General features: G+C 39.9%; 1 protein-coding gene across 2 annotated transcripts; it reads left to right on the top strand.

Annotated features, from left to right (window-relative positions):
• Positions 1-931: 931 nt before the first annotated feature.
• LOC112252543 (GTPase KRas) lies at positions 932-16614 on the top strand. Of its 2 annotated transcripts, XM_024423846.2 has the most exons (6): positions 932-1196; positions 9521-9638; positions 10238-10416; positions 10712-10871; positions 12732-12856; positions 13794-16614. In XM_024423846.2, exons 2-5 carry the CDS (start codon positions 9528-9530, stop codon positions 12849-12851), a joined length of 570 nt encoding a protein of 189 aa, XP_024279614.1. In that variant the 5' UTR covers positions 932-1196; positions 9521-9527; the 3' UTR covers positions 12852-12856; positions 13794-16614. The 2 variants fall into 2 exon arrangements, with proteins under 2 accessions (XP_024279614.1, XP_024279615.1); XM_024423847.2 differs by lacking the exon at positions 12732-12856 and having other exon boundaries at positions 934-1196.
• The last annotated feature ends 4669 nt before the right edge of the window (positions 16615-21283 follow it).

Here is a 21283-nt window from a genome sequence, read left to right as displayed (position 1 = left end):
AATGTATTTTTTAATGACTACGTGTGAGCATGATACTGTCTCCAGAATGGTGTAATATTTGATAACGATGTAATTAGTATCAAGATGATTAATCTTGGCTAGGTGCCTAAAATAGTTTTTTCAGATACATTTAGTTGTATGACAAAGCACTGGTCACTAAAAAAAATTGAGAATATACATTGTTTGAATTCTAACAAGAAGCGAGGGGTATGGATCTGTCCATAGCTGTTTTGCGCAATGCTGCCCCGGTCTGACACCCACACAAAAAAATAAACATAAAACTGCATAGTTGTAACGCACATGCGTAATTTTGTTCTAATGCAAATGTATACTTGTGTGAATTGGTTACCATCTCTTTGTTTGGCCTCCCTGAGCCTAACGTTAACTGTTTGATTCTACCACAGGGCTTACTGTACTGTATCCCCCCCACTTTCTATTTATATGCACATATTCAGCGCTGAAGGTATACCAGTGAAAGCCGAGGAAAACTGACAAAGGGATCGCCAAATCATTTCCTTGCTTGGGAATGACGTCCCTACAGTACATTCCAGTTATATTTAGAGCCTATATATAGTGGTCCCCCCCTCATCCGTTGTTGTACCCGCTTCACTGGGAAGAAGAGGGCTATCTATTCCCAGAGACAGGTCTTGAAATATTGATGCTAGATAGAATAATTCAATTCACACTGTCATAATGATCGATGTATTTGTGCGCAGATATCACAGTCCTATCTGTGAAAAACACATCGACCCAAAACGTTTCAAAACACAGTCTACCAACACAAGCATTCACCAGAACAATATATTGAGGTAAACTAAAAGTGAATTGGGTGGAGAACAAGTGAGCGTCTTTATAACGTTTATTGCCAAACTAGTGTAGTGATATCACCGAAACCAGTTGAAATCCTGCTTTGCTTTCTGGGTAAACTGTACGACGCTGCACCCGGTATCCGCCCATATTCGCGTCAGGCCAACCTCAGCTGAATCGAGAGTAGCAGGCCAAACGCTGTATCAAATGGAAAGTTAAATCGATTAATGTCCTTACTTTTGTCTGCTTTTTTAAAAGAAGATACATTTACACAAATGCGGCCGTTTCAGTGTAAAGTAGGAAATGCAGAGATCGTGTGAAAAAGGAGGATTATCTGCTTGACTTCTTATTTGGTCGCTACTTCGGACGCGGAACTCCACACGCTATAGGTAAAACAATTGGAAAGATCACTACACTTGTATCAATTTACACAATGGATACGGGGCGACATTGTGTCCTCTCGCCTATATCTTAATTTGAGGTTTGGGCCTGTAATGATTTCATAATTTCCTGTGCAATTGCAGCTAAAAGTATCGTTAATACAAACTACGCCCAATTGTTAACCTAATGTCTGGCCCTTTAATGCGCAGACCTATGCGGTATTTATGGCGGCTTCAAACTCATCCGCTCTCCCATGAATGCTGCAGGTTCTACCGGGTTTACGCATAGCATTCAATCCATTGTGCTAAAGAAATTTGCATAAGACAATCCTAGTTCACTAACAGTTATGGGATCCGCATATGCTAGGCTTCTCTATAATTGTGGACCTACTCCAGTTAATTGTAGGCTACAGGCAGCTCGACTTTATACAGTTGTAATGTTAGGGTGTAGGCCAATCTAAGGTTGTACTCATCAGTTCACATGTACAGGTATTATTTAAATAATTGGGTCCTTCCACGAAATGAGTGCCTCTTGCGTCCCTTTTTGATATTGGACTCTCACATAAATATTTAATTTCAAAGGCCTGTTATTAAATGGTGCCCTTTTTAATATAGACCACATGGCCAATTCTATAAATTGGATTTTTAATGTGAATAAAGACATTTCAGCATTTTGACATGTCCTTAGATGCATCATGACTTGTAAGAAGATTAACACAATTAACCCAAACACTTCTCCAAGATTTCACCATCGTTATTTTGTTGCTTTGACAATGTTATTAGTGATTCATATAAGGTACAAAAACTGTCCATTTTAAGGTCAACACTGTTACGTTAACTGTTAATATGGAGAAACTATTCCTTAATTTTTTTTTTTTTAAATTCAAGAGAATTGAAGATGTAATCAGTGTAATAGCGGCTGAGCTGGTTTTACTCTTTGGCATTTTTCTGGTGTTTTGTGGTGGAAAACTGAGCAGGTCGAGCATAACACGTCAACCATTTTACCTTGATAGACAGTCTAGAAATGTTTGAACAATTTAAAACATTTTGTGGAGCTTGCGTTCAATTGGCCCTCCTTTGCGCACAACAAGCTTCCATTCCCCCTGTCACAAGAGTATTCATGGCTGATTTAATATGAAGTTGTCAACCTAGCTCTCAAACTCTCCTTATCCGTAGGGTTTTCAGCAGTTCGCTTCGCCCACGGTTGGCTGCATGTGAACTACAATTTACTGTTTTAACGTTTAGCAACGTCAATAATCATCGCTTGCGAAACGGTTTTAGAAACATCCTAATATGCGCCTTATCTTTTATATCACTGAGAAAGAATCTTTCAAATAAAACAGATGCAGTTACTTTAGCAGTTTTGCACAGACTATATGCTGTGCGTGCCAACAGTTACGCTCACAGGTGTTCGGGGCACCCTAGATAGCTAATTAGCATAGATGGCCACCTATGTTTTCGGTAAGCAAGAGCTGTAACATCAACCCTATAAAGGTGTGTAGTAATTTTAACCTTTTGTTATTATTTCTCGCTGGTAGGAAAAATATGGTCCTTATGTTTCCAAAACCGTACCGCGAGCAATGCGTTTTAACGTTCAGAACGAGCGTCTGGGCTTCTAACCAAACTCCCCTGACCAGAAGACGCATGTACTACCGTCAATAGGCGCTAAAGGTAGTTAATTGGTGTCTATGAATTGGTTACGGTCAACCATGCTACTTTATTTGGCACTTAATAGACACTCACTGTAGTCATTTTCTTTTATATCTCTTAAAATGGGAATATATATATATATATTTTTTTTTTTACATTTGCTCTTTATGACAGAATGGTGAAATGTAAAGGTTTTTTTCCCCCCACCAAGTTACACTAAATACATGCCAATAGTAGCTAGTATTAGGCCTTGGTTGACGGCCAATGAAAATGGCTGTTTGTCTAACATCAGATTATGCCAATAGGCAAGCTGCACAAAATGGACACAGTGGGGTTTTTATAGGCTATTTGTCTACTCTTTCACAATACTTTCCTACAATATTGGCATGTATTTTACAGTAATTGTAAACAGAAAACTAATGGAGAGGTGCTTGATTGGGCATGACAACTTTGTTGATGACTGGTAATTACTGTATAGGTGTCATGACTAGCCAATCATGAACAAGCTTTCTATTTCCTGCAGTATAAGGATATGAAATGGGTTGACAATATATCATCAACAGTGCAAGCATGGTTGCCTAGTTATTAGGCCTACTGTACAATAATTTTAGGTCAGTGGGAGAATTGCTAAGTCACAATTCATCTCTATTCATCCTATTCACACTGTAGGCCATAGTTTCTGATGATGATGATGATTAGGCCTATAATGGCATTTACAATAGAAATAGTAGGCCTTTACGAGGGAGTACAGAAATGAGTGTAGACCTTAGGTAAGTTTGAAAAAGGTGATGAAACACTAACTTTGATATAATATACTAGCCTAAACAATATATATACTGTCAAAAGCACATCACTGCATACTACAGATCACAGAGGGACCTACAATGATTTTTGTTGTAGAATGACTTTGAGAAGGTCAATTCTGGTGAATTTTTAAAAGGACATTACTCTGAAATGAATGAAAATTAAATGATCCTGTCATCAAACATATATAATTTCCACCCTCCAGAAATGAACCCATTAACATGTTGGTTCATATTATCAGGCAGGTGTGCCCTTAGGCAATAAGGATTGTCACCTGCTGTAGCCCAACTGATGCAGCATAGGGTTGCACATCTGCATTTACCCCAGTGGGCTAATCATTAGCTAGATCACACACTCTAAAACATGATCTTGTTGCTAGTTAGCAACATATTGATAGCTTGAAGGTCCGCAAAAAAACATTCCACTGGAACTCAGCCAAGGATCATGTACTGTGAATATAATGTAGGCTGTTACACCTGTTACACCTGACGTGTTACATTTAGCCCCAGTTTCTCCTAGGCATTCAACACCATTAGTGAGCACTATTGTGCATAAACCATGCTGCTGCTAAAAGCTCTGGTTTTAAAATGGTGCAATTCACACATTTTGTGGTGTTGAGAAAGTAGAAAGCTTTGATCCGCTTTAAACAGTGGCCACCAAAACGGCTTTTTCGAAGGTGTGTTTTCTCGGGACTGCTTTAGGAATGTTGTACAATGACTGGGCATGCATTTTGAGAGTCGAGGAATATGTTTTTCTCACATAGAATGCGACAAGCTGACCAATTGAATAGGTCAAATATTCTGCTATAGAGTTGTCTGATGATTTTACTGCCAGTCATTTCCATGTAACAGGACCCATGAGCTCCAACAAGTTCAGAGGAGCATATCAAATTGTGTGTCAAATGAAAGCGAAGAGTCTGTATTTTTGGGAAATGAAGGCATGGATACATTTTCCCGTTTTCCCATTTAAAAAAAAACATTTTCCATCTTAAAAACTAGGCAAAAGTAATGGCTTTGATTTTCTGGTCAAACACATGGAAAAGAGGTCTTTAGAAAATGTCTACCAGAAAGTCTTAAAAGGTATTAGAAATACATCAAAACATAAAACTGTTTAAGTAAAGACCCCTGCCAACTAATATCAACCCTTACAGTTGAAGTCGGAAGTTTAGCCAAATACAGTTAAACTCAGCTTTTCACAATTCCTGACATTTAATCCGAGTAAAAATTCCCTGTCTTAGGTCAGTTAGGATCACCACTTTATTTTAAGAATCTGAAATGTCAGAATAATAGTAGAGAGAATGATTTATTTCAGCTTTTACTTCTTTCATTACATTCCCAGTGGGTCAGAAGTTTACATGCAGTCAATTAGTATTTGGTAGCATTGCCTTTGTTTTGGGTAGCCTTCCACAAGCTTCCCGCAATAAGTTGGGTGAATTTTGGCACATTCCTCCTGACAGAACTGGTGTAACTGAGTCAGGCCTCCTTGCTTGCACAGGCTGCCCACACATTTTCTATAGGATTGAGGTCAGGGCTTTGTGATGGCCATTATAATACCTTGACTTTGTTGTCCTTAAGCCATTTTGCCACAACTTTGGAAGTATGCTTGCAGTCATTGTCCATTTGGAAGACCCATTTGCGACCAAGCTTCAACTTCCTGACTGATGTCTTGGTGTTGCTTCAATATATCCACATAATTTTCCTTTCTCACGATGCCATCTATTTTGTGAAGTGCACCAGTCCCTCCTGCAGCAAAGCACCCCCACAACATGATGCTGCCACCCTCGTGCTTCACGGTTGGGATGGTGTCCCCCTTTTTCCTCCAAACAATGTTGATCATTATGGCCAAACAGTTCTATTTTTGTTTCATCAGACCAGAGGACATTTCTCCAAAAAGTATGATCTTTGTCCCCATGTGCAGTTGCAAACCGTAGTCTTTTTTTATGGCGGTTTTGGAACAGTGGCTTCTTCCTTGTTGAGCGGCCTTTCAGGTTATGTCAATATAGGACTCGTTTTTACTGTGAATATAGATACTTTTGTACCAGTTTTCTCCAGCATATTCACAAGGTCCTTTGCTGTTGTTCTGGGATTGATTTGCACTTTTCGCACCTAAGTACGTTCATCTCTAGGAGACAGAACGCGTCTCCTTCCTGAGCGGTATGACGGCTGTGTGGTCTCAAGGTTTTTATACTTGCGTGCTATTGTTTGTACAGATCTACGTGGTACCTTCAGGTGTTTGGAAATTGCTCCCAAGGATGAACCAGACTTGTGGAGGTCTACATTTGTTTTTCTAAGGTCTTGGCTGATTTCTTTTGATTTTTCCCATGATGTCAAGCAAAGAGGCACTGCGTTTGAAGGTAGGCCTTTAAATACATCCACAGGTGATCCATCAAATTTTGTCAATTAGCCTATCAGAAGCTTCTAAAGCCATGACATAATTTTCTGGAATTCTCCAAGCTGTTTAAAGGCACAGTCAACTTAGTGTAAACTTCTGACCCACTGGAACTGTGAATTATATTATATGTTTATAAGTATAAAATTATAAGTGCAATAATCTGTCTGTAAACAATTGTTGGAAAAATTACTTGTCATGCACAAAGTAGATGTCCTAACTGACTTGCCAAAACTATAGTTTGTTAACAAGAAATTTGTGGAGTGGTTGAAAAGTGAGTTTTAATGACTCCAACCTAAGTGTATGTAAACTTCAGAATTCAACTGTATATTTAGTAATGGAGAAATTATTTGCCATTAAGTTTAAGAAACATTGCCTCGTGCCTTGTAATTCCATTACCAAAAAACCCATCTTTAAGATATTTTCTCATTTCTCTCCTTCAATAGGAGGAAAGACAATGAAAGTTCACAGAAGTAACAAGTAAAGGTAGACCTACCAATGAGTTAGGGTTTTTACTGAAATCAATGTTTATGAATTAAGTGATTAAAACTTGTAATTCTGATGGCAAATCTGTAACAGAGTTTACTGCAATTGAATTGGCTACAATGTGAAATCATAGTAGTCATAGTCACAAACCACAGTTGTGCTACTGTCCTCCCTTCCACTGGCATACTGTTTTTTTTTTCTCTTTCTGGTCAAAGCGAGAGGGTGAAAACAGTCTGAACAAGCCCTCGCTCGCTCGCCCTCATACACTACCGGACAAAAGTTTAGAACACCTACTCATACTCAAGGGTTTTTCTTTATTTGTAATATTTTCTACATTGTAAAATAATAGTGAAGACATCAAAACTATGAAATAACACCTATGGAATCATGTAGTAACCCAAATAATTGTTAATCAAAATATATTATTTTATATTTGAGATTCTTCAAATAGTCATCCTCTGCCTTATATAGTATCAGTCTAAAGTTTGGACACACCTACTCATTCAAGGGTTTTTCTTCATTTTTCATTGTCCTGTTGAAAACAAATGATAGTCACACTAAGAGCAAACCAGATGGGATGTCGTGTCACTGCAGAATGCTGTAGTAGCCAAGCTGATTAATTGTGCCTTGATTTCTAAATAAATCACTGACCGTGTCACCAGCAAAGCACCATCACACCACCTCCTCCATGCTTCACGGTGGGAACCGCACATGTTGAGAATATCAGTTCACCTACTCTACGTCTCACAAAGACACATCGATTGGAAAACAGAAATGTTAAATTTGGACTCATCAGACCAAAGGACAGATTTCCACCGGTCTAATGTCCATTGCTCATGTTTCTTGGCCCAAGCAAGTGTCTTTTTCTTATTGGTGTCCTTTAGTAGTGGTTTCTTTGCAGTAATTTGACCATGAAGGCCTGATTTCATGCAGTCTCCTCCGAACAGTCCATGATTTGTGAACGGACCAAATCTAAACCAATCATAAACTTCTGTTTCACAAGATTGCACAGTATAGTGAAGAAAAGTAGAGTACATACTGTAGAATTCATGTACTGTACTAAACTCTACTGTGATGTCCTGTACTGTGCTCTTCTGTGCTGTGCTGTGATGTCCGAAATTGTGAAACTTAAATCGATGATTTGTTCAGATTTGGTCCGGTCTGATTTCAACCAAATTTGGTCTTGTTTTGGGGGCGGAGCTCATTACAATAATAGTCAGGATATGAAAGGATGATTTTGCATATTTCTACCTTTTTGTGTACCTATTCAGGATACATCACCATGAAGAGAATGACAATCATATACATTATGCATTTCTGTATCGTACAGATCAGGGACCCATGATGTTATTCCGTTACCCTAACTGTAACAAATATTGTATCATGTCATAGCTGACACCCCACTCTTTCTACGGACATATTTGAATCTTAATTACGTGGAAGATATTTATGTTTTTGGAAAACATCATCACATAAAAATTAACAGGGAAATTATATCGTAATTCTGTTACCAAACTTTGCATCTACACAGTTCTCCCAGTAAATGTTTTTGTGAAATGCTCTGTGTAAATTGTAAAGTAGTCCTTGTGCATAGAGCTGTATGGTTCCTTCAACTTTTGAAATCAATGGTTTTTGTTGATATTAAAGTAAGACGTCCGAGTATCAATTCTGTTACTTGCTTGTGGTATTGGCCGAGCAAAATGAAATGTGGACAACGATTTTTCATTAGATAATAATACAATTTCATAACCAAAGGTACCAGTGCTCAGCTCCTAGCTCTCATTTGGATCATAGGTGCTGGGTATCGGACATAATGTACAGTGTTGTTGACATACTGTACGGTCGTGTTGTGTTCAGCACTGATTGTCTAATATAGCATCCATGATTCGGATCATCGATTGGACAGTCTATTTTGTTGGTATGTTTTTTTTTAAAATCAGAAATTACTAGGTGATTTGTTGATTCTATTTCCTTTTGTATTTTGAGATGCTACTCATTGAGTTAAATGTCAGCCTCAACTGAGAACAAGTGTTTTAAAAAAAAAAAACATTTTGAAACATAACTGTCTGGATAGTAGTGTGTGCCTCCCTGTTGCTTGATACTTCTGGGGTCGTAAAGTAACATGTGTGTCTACTGCCAGATCCCATTGTATAGCTGTTACTCACAACTGACTATTGAATTTGTGTTACAGTTCGTGATACAGGAAGATTTACGAGCAACATTTATGGGGATGATGTTTGAGGGAATTGTAACAGTAAATTCTCTTCAAACGATGTTAATTAATGATAAGTCATAATTTTATGTGCGAGAACCTTGCTTGTGTCCTACAATATCAATGTAATAGTCTGCGTAAATTACTCTATCTTTGCAGAATTCCAAAAATCACTCATGGTTTTACATATCTTCTCCTTCTTGTTGATAAGCCCATTTTAAACTATGTTATGATAAAATAGTAGAGGACATTAGGTCCTCTCGTTCCATTTTCTCTCACATTGTAGGATGAAATTGAATGTAAACATTCCTGTATCCACAGAGATCTGTGATTGTATGCATTCCCTGCAGCTCTAGACACACAGGATGGTCATTGTTGCAAATGAAAGGCAATGTGGAGACAATCGGGACAAAATCTAATTTTGCATTTGGCGGGCTCTGTGCACACAAGCACTTTAGAGTAGCTTAACTGATAAGGAATGAATACAACTTGACCAGATGGCTGTGAAGAAATAGTTCATATCAGCGTTATTCCGTGTGTGTGTGTGTGTGGCAAAAGAAATCCCAGGTTTTAAAGAAATCCCAGGTGGAGAATTCCCTGTTGGTGGATTTACCTCCCAGTTTCCTGATTCCAGGAATCCTCCAACTGGAAAACATGGGCCTTTTTGGAAGGATACTAGAATTCTGCAACCCTATATATGTGACTTTCTTGTTGAGTCGATAGTTGCTGTGTAGCTCATTAAATGTTTATTTTCATATTCACTGACTGTATTCCTGTGTCTTCTGTCCCACAGGTGAACGATGACCGAATACAAGCTGGTGGTGGTGGGGGCAGGAGGTGTGGGCAAGAGCGCGCTCACCATCCAGCTCATCCAGAACCACTTTGTGGATGAATATGACCCCACCATCGAGGTAAAAAGTTGTTTCAGTACAACCACGTGTCTTTTACTACAAGGCATGCCTGGGAGTCAGGAAGAAAAGTTCCTCTGAAAAAAAAAGTTGTGTACAATTATTGTGGCTGCTGCTCCACCTGCACAGAGGACTGCTCAGAGCTCCGTGAAAAGTAACTGCAATCAGAATATGCAAAGAAATTGTGTGCAAATGCAAGTAAAAATGTGCTCCTGATTCTGTTATTTGAATGTATGAATATAATATCCGCAACATGGTGTCATTCAATTAGTTTAACATTTGTAGGTGGCTACGTGATGAAGTTTGACATGTCTGAAATTATTACTCTGAAAGCTAATCAATTTATGACTGCTTGAAGACTGAATGCATTTCTTCCCTAGTGCACATATAGTCTCACTTACCTGGTCATCCCATCCATTCTCTTTAATTCCAATACTGTTGTATTTCCTTTGGAACTTTGTCAGATGAGCATTCTATGACCATATAGTTACATAAAGGATTTCAGAGCCCTAGTCGGGTAGACTGGACACCAATGAATATTTGCTCATTCATAGGTGTCCAGTCCTGAACCACCCATCTCTCTTTCTTGCTCCCTTCTTCAGGACTCATACAGGAAGCAGGTGGTGATTGACGGGGAGACGTGTCTGCTGGACATCCTGGACACTGCAGGTCAGGAGGAGTACAGCGCCATGAGGGACCAGTACATGAGGACAGGGGAGGGCTTCCTCTGTGTCTTTGCCATCAACAACACAAAGTCCTTCGAGGACATCCACCACTATAGGTGAGCTAGGTTCTGCCACAACATCTGAAGTTCTACTGCCTATTGCACTGATGGCGGTAAGCCGGACTATAGTTAAACCAGCGGACTGTAGTTGCATCTGTTTCCAAGCAGACACAGTTGTGCCAACCATATCCTGTCAACTGTGTCAAAGCCAACATCCACTCTTTCACCAACCCTTTAACCAGGTTGTGTGTGAAATCAATAACCTCAAAAAGGAGTCCATTCCATACTTTGGATGACCAAAGCATTTCACTGGTATTTAACCCTTGCCTTCCCTGTCATCTTTGTTCACCAGAGAGCAGATCAAGCGAGTGAAAGACTCGGAAGACGTGCCCATGGTGCTGGTGGGAAACAAGTGTGACCTGCCGTCCCGGACGGTGGACACCAAACAAGCTCAGGACTTGGCGCGCAGCTACGGCATCCCCTTCATCGAGACCTCGGCCAAAACCAGACAGGTGAGGGACGGAGACAACAAGTTCTAGTGGGCTGTGTGGACACAGCCATGGCTCAAACAGCAACTATGACCTTGGTTTTTAACATGACGGCTATTGGCTAGCCTGGAAATCCAGACTGAATTCAGTAAAGTGAAATGTAGCGCGATTCAGTCTGCATTTCACGGCTACATTAGCTTTATTCCATATCTAGTTAAAGACAGATTTGAGACAGATGACTAAAACAGGTGAAAAGTTTACTTGTTTAATTTTTTTTAATGTGGGATAACTTTTAATAAGCTGAAATGTGCGCTTCACCTTAATGTCTCACAACCTTTTATTTAATATTTTTGTTCCATTTCATCTTGGGGGAGAGAAAAAAAAACCGGTCCTAACTTTGCACCGGGTGTAACTTTGCACCTTAGTAAATCGAGCCCTTGTAGTTTGATGCTTCGAGGGTATTTGGTGGCGTGAACACAGCAGCCATTCAACCATTTTCTCCACAGATCAATTTTCTTTATTGTAGCAAGATTACTTCTTACCAGCTGTGTCAGGTGTCCTTGCGATGGCATTTTACAATCATGGCCACTTCATTCTCACAAAATGCTGTGGTCCTCTTTTGACTCCCGAGCTGCCTTTTTGATTTGCGTTGGTATCAATGGTTATATGTGCTGTTTCTAAATGGTGCTTGGAAACGTATCGGGTAATGTACTGTACATAATTAAAGTCCCTTTGCTTAATTGAGTTCTTGATTTATGTATTGCTGTGTCTGTGCATGCTCCTCTGTCATGGAAATGTGTCTTTCTTTCACCATTAGAGACTCCATAATCGATCTGGCATTGTTTTAATCAACAAATCAATCAATCTTTGTCACTGAATCGTCACGACAGAGGGGAAATTGTCGGTAATTGTTTTGTGGCGGTGTGATAATCATGCTTAATGGACAGTGGGAAATGATTGTGTGCTGTATGGTGCACTATTGTCTGTTTGATTATGTGGCTGCTGGCTTGGCTTCAGTGGTGCGTGTCTGGCTGGTGCTGTGATGTATGTGGCGATTTGTCAGTCGGTGAACCTTCTGCTCTTTTTGCATCGGTTCAATCACAACTCCTTCTGGGGCCGCTGATTGGTCTCTTCCAGCTCACTCTTCCGATAGTTGAATCGCCCGGCTTCCTGGTGTTGCTCTTGTACTGAAATCGCAAATAATACACACACGTTTGTACCTGTCATTCCCCTGTGAGGTTAAATGATTCATTGTTTTAAACTGTATTAAAAAAATGCATCCTCCGATTTATACATCAGCCCTATACACAGCTAAATGTAGGCTTAGTTGACATAGAATGTCAATACACTGAGTGTACAAAACATTAGGATCACCTTCCTAACACTGAGTTGCACCCACCTTTGCCCTCAGAACGGACTCAATCAGGGCATGGACTCTACAAGTTGTCAAGCGTTCCACAGGGATGCTGGCTCATGTTGACTCCAATGCTTTTTTCCACAGTTTGGGTGGTGGACCATTCTTGATACACACAGAATACTGTTGAGTGTGAACCCCAGCGGCATTGCAGTTCTTGACACACTCAAACCGGTGCACCTGGCACATACTACCATACCCTGTTCAAAGGCACTTAAAACATTTGTCTTGCCCATTCACCATCTGAATGGCACACCTAGACAAATCCATGTCTCAATTGTCTCAAAGGTTAAATAAGGGATCATCGATTTCACCTGGTTAGTCTGTCATGGAAAGAGCAGGTGTTCCTAATGTTTTCAAACACTGTGAGGAAACGCAGTCCACGTAGTGTCCCTTTTATCCCCGAACACTGAGGGGTCAACAGTGTCCCTTTATCCCCTAACTGAGGAGAGCTGTGTTTCGCACTGCAGAGAGTGGAGGATGCCTTTTACAGTCTGGTACGGGAGATCAGGCTGTACCGGCTGAAAAAGCTCAGCAAGGAAGAAAAGACCCCGCGCTGCGTCAAGCTTAAAAAGTGTGTTGTGATGTGAAAGGGGTAAGTGTGTATCATCCGCGCTCCCTCCCTCACGTCCGTCAGGTGTGTATTTGTGGTGTGTGGGAGGGTGTCGTCCGTGTGATACCGAGCAGGGAAAGTGGTAATGTTTGCTGCTTGGTGGGTGGGATTCATCCCTATTTAAGCTAACCTCCTGGGATCTGCTGTGGGGTCTCCTTGAAACCAGGCGTCCATCTTAGTTTCTCCTCCTGTGGTATCTGTATCTCTCTGTGGGGTATGTTTATACTATCGTGGGTGATGATAATTTTGTAATCTGCTCGACTGAGACAAATCAGTGGTGAGAGACGAGGGAGCAGGTAAGATTGGATCTGTGTAACCGATGGCGATTGTGATAATCTTGGCCGAAATGAAGTCTTGGAATGGTGACTAAGGAAGTGTGATTACTAAGAGGACAGCACGGAGATGTTCCACTGAAGTCCTGGGGCAACTGTGTGCATTGATGTCGCACATAACGTCCTTTGTTTCTGTCTTTCTCTCTTTCTGTCTTTTTCTTTCTATCTCACAATCTGAAATTACTTTTGTTTCCTCTCTGATACAATAGGTGACAATGTTGTGCTCAGTGAATGACAAAGGCCTGGTTATTTCTGGTCCCTGCCTCTCTTTAATGTAGCCATTGTCCTTGCTGTTGTCTGCTGGGCCAGCTCATGCCACAAATCCACCTACCAACGAATCAATATGCAACGAGCACATTTGTAACGCAAGTTTTGTAACGCATGCTAGTCTACGTACTAGGCGTGTACACTGAAATTGTCACCCTATTCCCTATATAGTCAAAAGTAGTGCAATATATTGGGGAATATGGGTGCCATTTCAGACATTTGCATCTGTCCAAGCTTTCATGTTAGTCACAGATGAGAACATGAGGGTTTTTGAGAAGAGTTTTCAAAACAAACCTTAACTTTTCTTTTCTTTTCCCCAGGGTGTCGATGATGCATTTTACACATTAGTGCGGGAAATCCGAAAACACAAGGAGAAGATGAGCAAGGAGGGCAAGAAGAAGAAAAAGAAGTCCAAGACAAAGTGTATACTTATGTGAATAATGACCAGCCCCCTTTTCAAGATAGACAAAAAAAAATGTTAAAACAGTTCAAGTAATACATTTTTGTACATTACGCTAAATTATTAGCCTCTTTATCTTAGCACCCAAAATACTGAATATGGAAATGAACCCTATTTCTCTGCCTTTTTCTCTTATTTTGAAACCAATAAGCTTTACTTTCTGTTTAGTGCCAGTTGCCCAGAAGTGTTGGTCCAATAGGTTGATTATCAATTAGGAGATGGTAGACTGTAAAACGAAAGGACTTTATTCAACAGCCAAGTTCATAACTGTAGGAAATTTTGGACAACAGAAAAAGCAAGAAAAAAAAAGAAGCTTATTTTCCCTCTGCTGGAGAGCATGAGATGCTCTTAACAGTATGGGGCGCCAAATAGTTGAATCCCATTCCATTGGACAAGGAGTAACAACTGGGAGGTAGGACCAACACTTGATTGGGGGAAATTCCAAATGTCCCGGCCACTGTGTGTAATAATGCCCATCCTCCGACTTTAAACTCCTAGATATGATTCAATAATGTCATGCTGTACGTGAAGCATGCATGTGAACTTTACTACTGTATCTAGTTTTAAAAAATGTCCTGGTTAGCCATTTTAATTAAGTTGTATTCTGTTAATGCTTTTTTGTCATTTGTGGGTAGTGATTTCCTGCCTACAGGATTTTCATTTTTGCATGCAATGTGTTCTTACTAGTCAATGGGGAATGGCACAGTGATACTAATACTGTACGATACTGATACAGCCACGAAGGCCAGGAACAAGGATCTCCTGTCCAGTTGGGCCACAGGCTTTTATAGTGTTTCGGGCCTCAAGTCAATCTATATTCACCATCCCTGATATGATCTTTTGGGTAGAAACCAGCTGTTATATGGTGGGAAACCTTTTCAACAACTGAAACGCTCCAGGTGGCAGGTATGAAGCAAAATAGATGTTTGTTTTTTTACATCGGTATCAGAACAGCAAGATTCTCAGTAGTGTTGAAGAGGACATGCAGCTCATGTTGTGTTGCTCAGTGGCACCGCATGTTGCTTATACAAACGCCTCTCTACACAATCCAGTGTCTCCTGTAGTTTTATCATGAACGTTTTCAAAGATGAGTTAATTGTTCATCAAGAGATCTTGTTTGCGTGATGAAATTCCCCTCATCTCCTCAGGATTGGTGTATTTTGTGTCGTGTTCTGTGTTTTTGAAAGACAAACCTTGCCCATTCAAGTAACACATTTTTACCTGTTAAGTTAATCAACCAGTAAGTCAAGATTGGGGCTTCCTTGTTACAGCGTAACATCCAAATTGTTTTGAGTGCAAACAAATAGCAGGCCTAAATTAAACTTTAAACCAAGTAATCTAATGATGTATATGTGTTATTCAGGTGAACTGTCTTAAAGAATAGTGAGTTACTGTCTTCAGATGCGAGACATAAGATACCCCATCAGATCCTAACAGAATATGCCTTGCACATTTCCCCAAGCCTCTGTACTTATTGCTGTCATAAACATACTTTCCTATTTTTGCATTGGCTAGATTAGGCAAAGAATCTTAAAGGCCTTTTTTTTGTCCTACTACACATCTTCCTTTCTCTATTTTTTTGTTGTTTTGTTTTACTTCTACAAAAGATGCACCCCCGTAGAATCGTTGTCATGCAAAGAGTGTTCAAAAATGTATTGTTCATATAAATTTCTCATTCTTCCTCGTGAAGTTAGATTTTTTTGGGTTAGAGCTTGGGTGGGAAGGTGTTGAGTGGGTTTTGCTGGGCTGTTTCCAAAGTGAAATGACTGGTCCAGTCCAATAATCTTTGTCAAATGTATTCCTTACAAAGGTTGTTGCTTCCTTGTGATGTAACTGGAGCTGATGTCTGTACATGAGGCAATTACCATTAAATTCATTTTTAGAGGAAAAAAAACGTGTTAATTTATAAAAACACGGAAAAGTTGTTTTTTTCAGCGTTATTTCACAACCTTAAAACCAGGGTCTTACCTTGAGGCTTCTTACACATTGCCTTTTGTGCTTGCATCGGGTGCTTCAGTCAGATAGCCGTGGGATACATGTGAGCCCAGACTGCATTAGGCTTCTTTGCCACGTCTGTTCAACTGCTACAAACCTCTGCTGTTTGAGAGGAATGAGATTCTAAAGTGAAACATAATATACAATACATTTTATTTAGGATTTATGCTTTTTTTGGCCCAATTTTATTACCTCTTTGTTCCTAAAGTTAGATATGAACTGTTAGCACATTTTTGATTATGGGATGCCATTTTGTTAACAATACTGTATCACAAAAAGTAATTCTACCAAAATGTTCCCCCTCCCTTTTATTTTGCGTGCCAACTGCTGATTTCTGAAAAAGAAGTAGCATTTATACCTGGATCGTATTTTAACAACCTTTTTGTATAGTTGTTATACTGAAAGGTGCACATTTTGTAAATTGTGCTTCATTTCTTTGGTGTGTCTAAATGAATGTTGCTTTAATGGAGTTTTCAGTACTATCTCTTTTGTGTATGATGGGACTTGGGAGAGTGACTGGGTCCAGGTCTAGGGGGGTGAATGAATGACCACTGTTGAACACATCCATAGAGAGCTCTCTTTGGTCACTGTGTAGAGTGGTGATCTGATCTCAAATCTGTCTTTATTTTTTTGCCATGAATCTCACCACTCCTATTTAATGTGTAATAAAGACAAAACAATTAAGAGGAATTGGCCCTGTTTTCATTGCTCATAGTGACTTCTAAAAGTATTCACACCCCTTGACGTTTTCCACAGATTGTTCTTACAAAGTGGGATTAAAATGGATTTAATTGTCTGTTTTTGTCAACGATTTACACAAAATGCCTGGTCAAAGTTGAAGAAAAATTCAAACGGTTGTAAAAGATGAATGAAAAATAAAACACTCTTGATTAGATAACTATTCAACATCCTGAGTCAATACATTTTACGATCACCTTTGGTTGCGATTAAATTTGTGTGTCTTTCTGGGTAAATCTCTTTTGTTCATTGTTTTCAAAATTCTCTAAGCTCGGTCAAATTGGTTATTAATCATTGCTAGACAACCATTTTCAGGTCTTCATTTTTCAAGCAGATTTAAGTCAATTGTAACTAGTGCACTCAGGAACATTCAATGTCTTCTTGGTAAGCAACTTCAGTGTAGATTTGACCTTGTGTTTTAGGTTATTGTCCTGCTGGAAGGTAAATGAATCTCCCGGTGTCTGGTGGAAACCAGGTTTTCCTCTGATTTTGCCTGTGTTTTAGCTCCATTCTGTTTTGTTTATCCTGAAAAACTCCCCAGTCCTTACAAACCTACCCATAACATGATGCAGCCACCACTATGCTTGAAAATATGGAGAGTGGTACTCTGCTTTATTGAATTTGCCACAGACCTAACACTTTGTATTCAGGACAAAAAGTGAATTTCTTTGCCACATTCTTTGCAGTATTACTTTAGTACCTTGTTGCAAACAGGATGTATGTTTTGGAATATTTGTATTATGTACAGGCTTCCTTCTTTTCACTCTGTTTACAATTATCTGTAAGGTCCATCACTCAAGCAGTGAATTCCAAACACAGATATAACCACAAAGAACAGGGAGGTTCTCCAATGCCCTGCAAATAAGGTTACCTATTGGTAGATGAAAAAATTAAATATCTCTTTGAGCATGGTGAAGTTATTAATTACACTTTGGATGGTGTATCAATACACCAAGTCACTACAAAGACACAGGCTTCCTTCCTAACTCAGTTGCCGGAGAGGAACGACTCAGGGATTTCACCCTGAGGCCAAAGGTGACTTTAAAATAGTTACAGAGTTTAATGGCTGTGATCGGAGAAGCCTGAGGATGGATCAACAACATTGTTACTCCACAATACTAACCTAATTGACACTATTATTTGAGCAAACTTATTTTGGCTTGCCATAACAAAAGAGTTGACTACTTATTGACTCAAGACATTTCAGCTTTCATTTTTAGTTAATTAGTGAAAAAATAAACTAAACATAATTCCACTTTGACATCATGGGGTATTGTGTGTAGGCCAGTGACAAAACAAATCTAAATCAGGCTGTAACACAAAATGTGGAAAAAGGCAAGTGGTGTGAATACTTTATGAAGGCACTGTATCTGTGTCCAAGTAAAAGTCCTATACACTCACACATTCCTTGGTGGAGTTGTGTGCTATTCTATCGGTATTCATGAACACAAGGGAGTTGTTAGTTAGGGATGCTTTATCATGAGTCTGGTTTGGATAGAAGCACTGTATACACAAAGCCCTCAGACAGCTAGTTTATCATGCTGGCTGGGATACAGTATATTAGTTTGATTGACATATTAGCAAACATGTATAACATGAAGATGCATGTGTGTGGGACTGTGGATTAACTGTACAATAGATGAATAGTTGTTTAGGGTTGGAGTCTTGTAGCTCTGCCAGGCTGCTGTCATGTCATGGGTTTTGCCAGCAGGGGCCACTGTTTTCCTAACTGCTGTATCTGACAGGCTCACAGTCAGAGCATAAAGTGTCACCAGTGAATAGAGCCCTCAAATGACTGACTGTCATTTGCATATTGCACATTCTATAAGGACACCAACTATATAACAGTATGTTAATCCAATTTGATGAAATAATTTCAGTTATGTACAGTTAATCTGTATGCCTGTCAAAACTATAGAATGGAGAAGCCAACACATACCAGGTTTGGGTCAATTCAATATGAATTCACTAAATTCAAGAGTAAACTGAAATTCCAGCCACAGAGTTTCTAAACCCAGAGGCACAATACCGAGAGACTTCCAGGAACTCTTGCAAAACAGACCAGACTGGGGGTTGGGCTTTGAGAAGTCAATGAGTAAAGTGAAGAATTCTTCCTTATTTGTTAATTTTCTCTAAATCTAAAGGCATAACCTAGACTCCAGCCAATGTCTTAAGTAGTTGAACATGTTATTACTCCAACCCTGTTTTGTTGTACATAGTGACAAACTGACACGTTAACGTTTTCGTCAAAAACAATTTTATATTGAAGGAGTGCCTTTAATTTGACAGCCTTTTCATGCTCAGTTTGGCACGAGACGTTTGACCCAATGGCGTGTTTCTACGCATGAGCTTAGCTAGCCATCGTCGCCATGACATTTCTACGCCATGACGCATACAAGCGTGATTGGGGACTTCTATTGGAGAAGCAGTTTCTGCCTATCTTCATACTGTACTGTCTTTGATCCAGTTGCCTTTAGTTCATATCTATACAATTTCACTGGATCTTTTTTTCCACTTTAGCTGGATCTTTGTCAGACGACTACTTTGGGGACCATGGACGAGTCTTTGACACCTGATGAAGACATGACTTTAATCCTATAAGCAGCCGTTAACGTGGGTGTTTTGACACTTTCTGTTGTCATGCTGGGTGGTTTCTCCAGCAGACAGATGGAGGCTCCTTATGGCTGACTTCCAGCTGCAGTACTCACCAGCACCATCTAGTCTACAGCAATAGCCATATCACTGCTACAGTGGAGTGTCAGACACTCTTCTCAGGCTTTGTTCACAAAAGATGAGCATGCTTGTTTTGTCCTACTTTGTGAAAGGCCCTGCCATGTAACATTCTCCCAAACCGTTTGTCATGGATTAAATTCCAGAGGGATCAAGGCCGGAGACAACAGACAAACATTAAGGCTATTGCTCTGTGGATGTCTTGTCTAGAATAGCATCACACAATGTGTGGCTAACTGGTTGAAATGTATTTTTTGATGGAGCCAACATTGTATAATTGACCACGATGTAAGCACTATTTTATTATGCTCAGACTCAGTCCTGAATCCTGTCATCTTGCCAAAGTGCATCTTGCTCATGTTTTTACGCACCTGTTGTCTCTGGCTTGTTTGATACGAAATATTAGAGTTTTATGTTCAAATGGGAATTTAGCTGTATTCAGATTGTCACCATGGAATATAAAATGTTTTAATATCTTGTGACAAAACATTCAAGCTGTTGAACCTGGGCTACAGCACCCACCATGAAGCAGCAGAGAAAGACAGATTGAGACTGAGAGGGAAGAGAGCCGTTAAATTATGCAGAAAGGGCTTTCTCTCTCCCAGACAAGTCGGAGACCTGCCGGAGAGAAAATTGTAAGAGAAGTATGAGTCTGAGCAGCCTTCACAAATCCCCCACCCCTTCACCCCCTAGGGACAGCTTAGTCCGAGGCCTGTCAGTCACGCCCCCCCCCCCGCTCTGTAATCTGGGGACGGCACTGAGAAGCCTGCAGGTCTGATAAAGCACTGAAAGAAGACAAACAGACACCAATCCCTGGTTCTCTGGGCCCATGCTGGGGTAGAGGGAGAGGTGGGAGGGATGAGAAATGGCAAATGTTCCCAAATTGATAACAGCCCAAGTCCTCGTCTGGTTCCACCCAAACCCTCTCAACTCAGACACGCAAATCCTCCATCCCCTCCAAGGTTATTATAGTTTTGTGTTATATTAGTTTTCATTTCTATCAGTTTTTTTATTTCGTTTTTCAAATTCTGTTTACTTTGTTCGTATTCAGACCTGATTTGTTAGTTTTTATCAGTATGAGTTGTGTAAAAATATTTGTATTTAGTTTATATTATTTAGTGTTAGGGACAGAAAGCAGGCTAGGAGACATTTGTGTTGTATGGTGACAGTGCTGACTCTGCCCAAAATTCTGTCAGTGCAAAAATACAGCGTTGACCAGTGGAGGTGGATATTTTTTGAATGGAGGTCAATGGAAGAGTGTAGAATTTGATCAACATTAAAATTGAATTGTTAATTTGCTAGAATTAAAATTAGTTGCTTATTAGGCTATATATCGATGTGTGCCTGATGCTGCACCTCAGCTCTGATTCTCCGCTGGGTGCGCAATATCAAGTGCGTCTATAGGCTATTTAGTGTGGTCTCAATCAATGGATCCATAGCCTATATGCTCAGAGAAAAATAGAGGATTATAGTATATATTATATTATATTATATATTATTATATACTTCTAAGTAGAAATGTTCTTCCTTTCAGAGTCTTTTGCGCTGCTGGTATGGTGTAAACAAAACCATGCATTACACACTGCAATGGATATTCCAACCCTGAGCCCCGGGCCTGCTCTGCTCTGACTGATCAAAGCCTTTGCTGTGTAGGCCTACGGTGGCAGCTCAGGAGGAGAGTCAAAGGCTTCTTCCCGAAAATTATTTTTGATTAGGCATAGTCCAAAAAATTCCACATTATCAGCACAAACGGAATGCATTTAACCAAAATGTGTCTTACGCATTTAACCCAACCCCTCTGAATCAGAGAAGTGCAGCGGGCTGACATCCATGTTATCGGCGCCAGGGGAGCCCATATGTTCAGTTCCAGAAGGAGAGTGTGAAGAT

This window comes from Oncorhynchus tshawytscha, linkage group LG06, assembly GCF_018296145.1.
Source record: "Oncorhynchus tshawytscha isolate Ot180627B linkage group LG06, Otsh_v2.0, whole genome shotgun sequence".
In the NCBI taxonomy this organism is placed as follows: Eukaryota; Metazoa; Chordata; class Actinopteri; order Salmoniformes; family Salmonidae; genus Oncorhynchus; species Oncorhynchus tshawytscha.
This window is presented reverse-complemented; position numbering and strand designations above follow the sequence as displayed.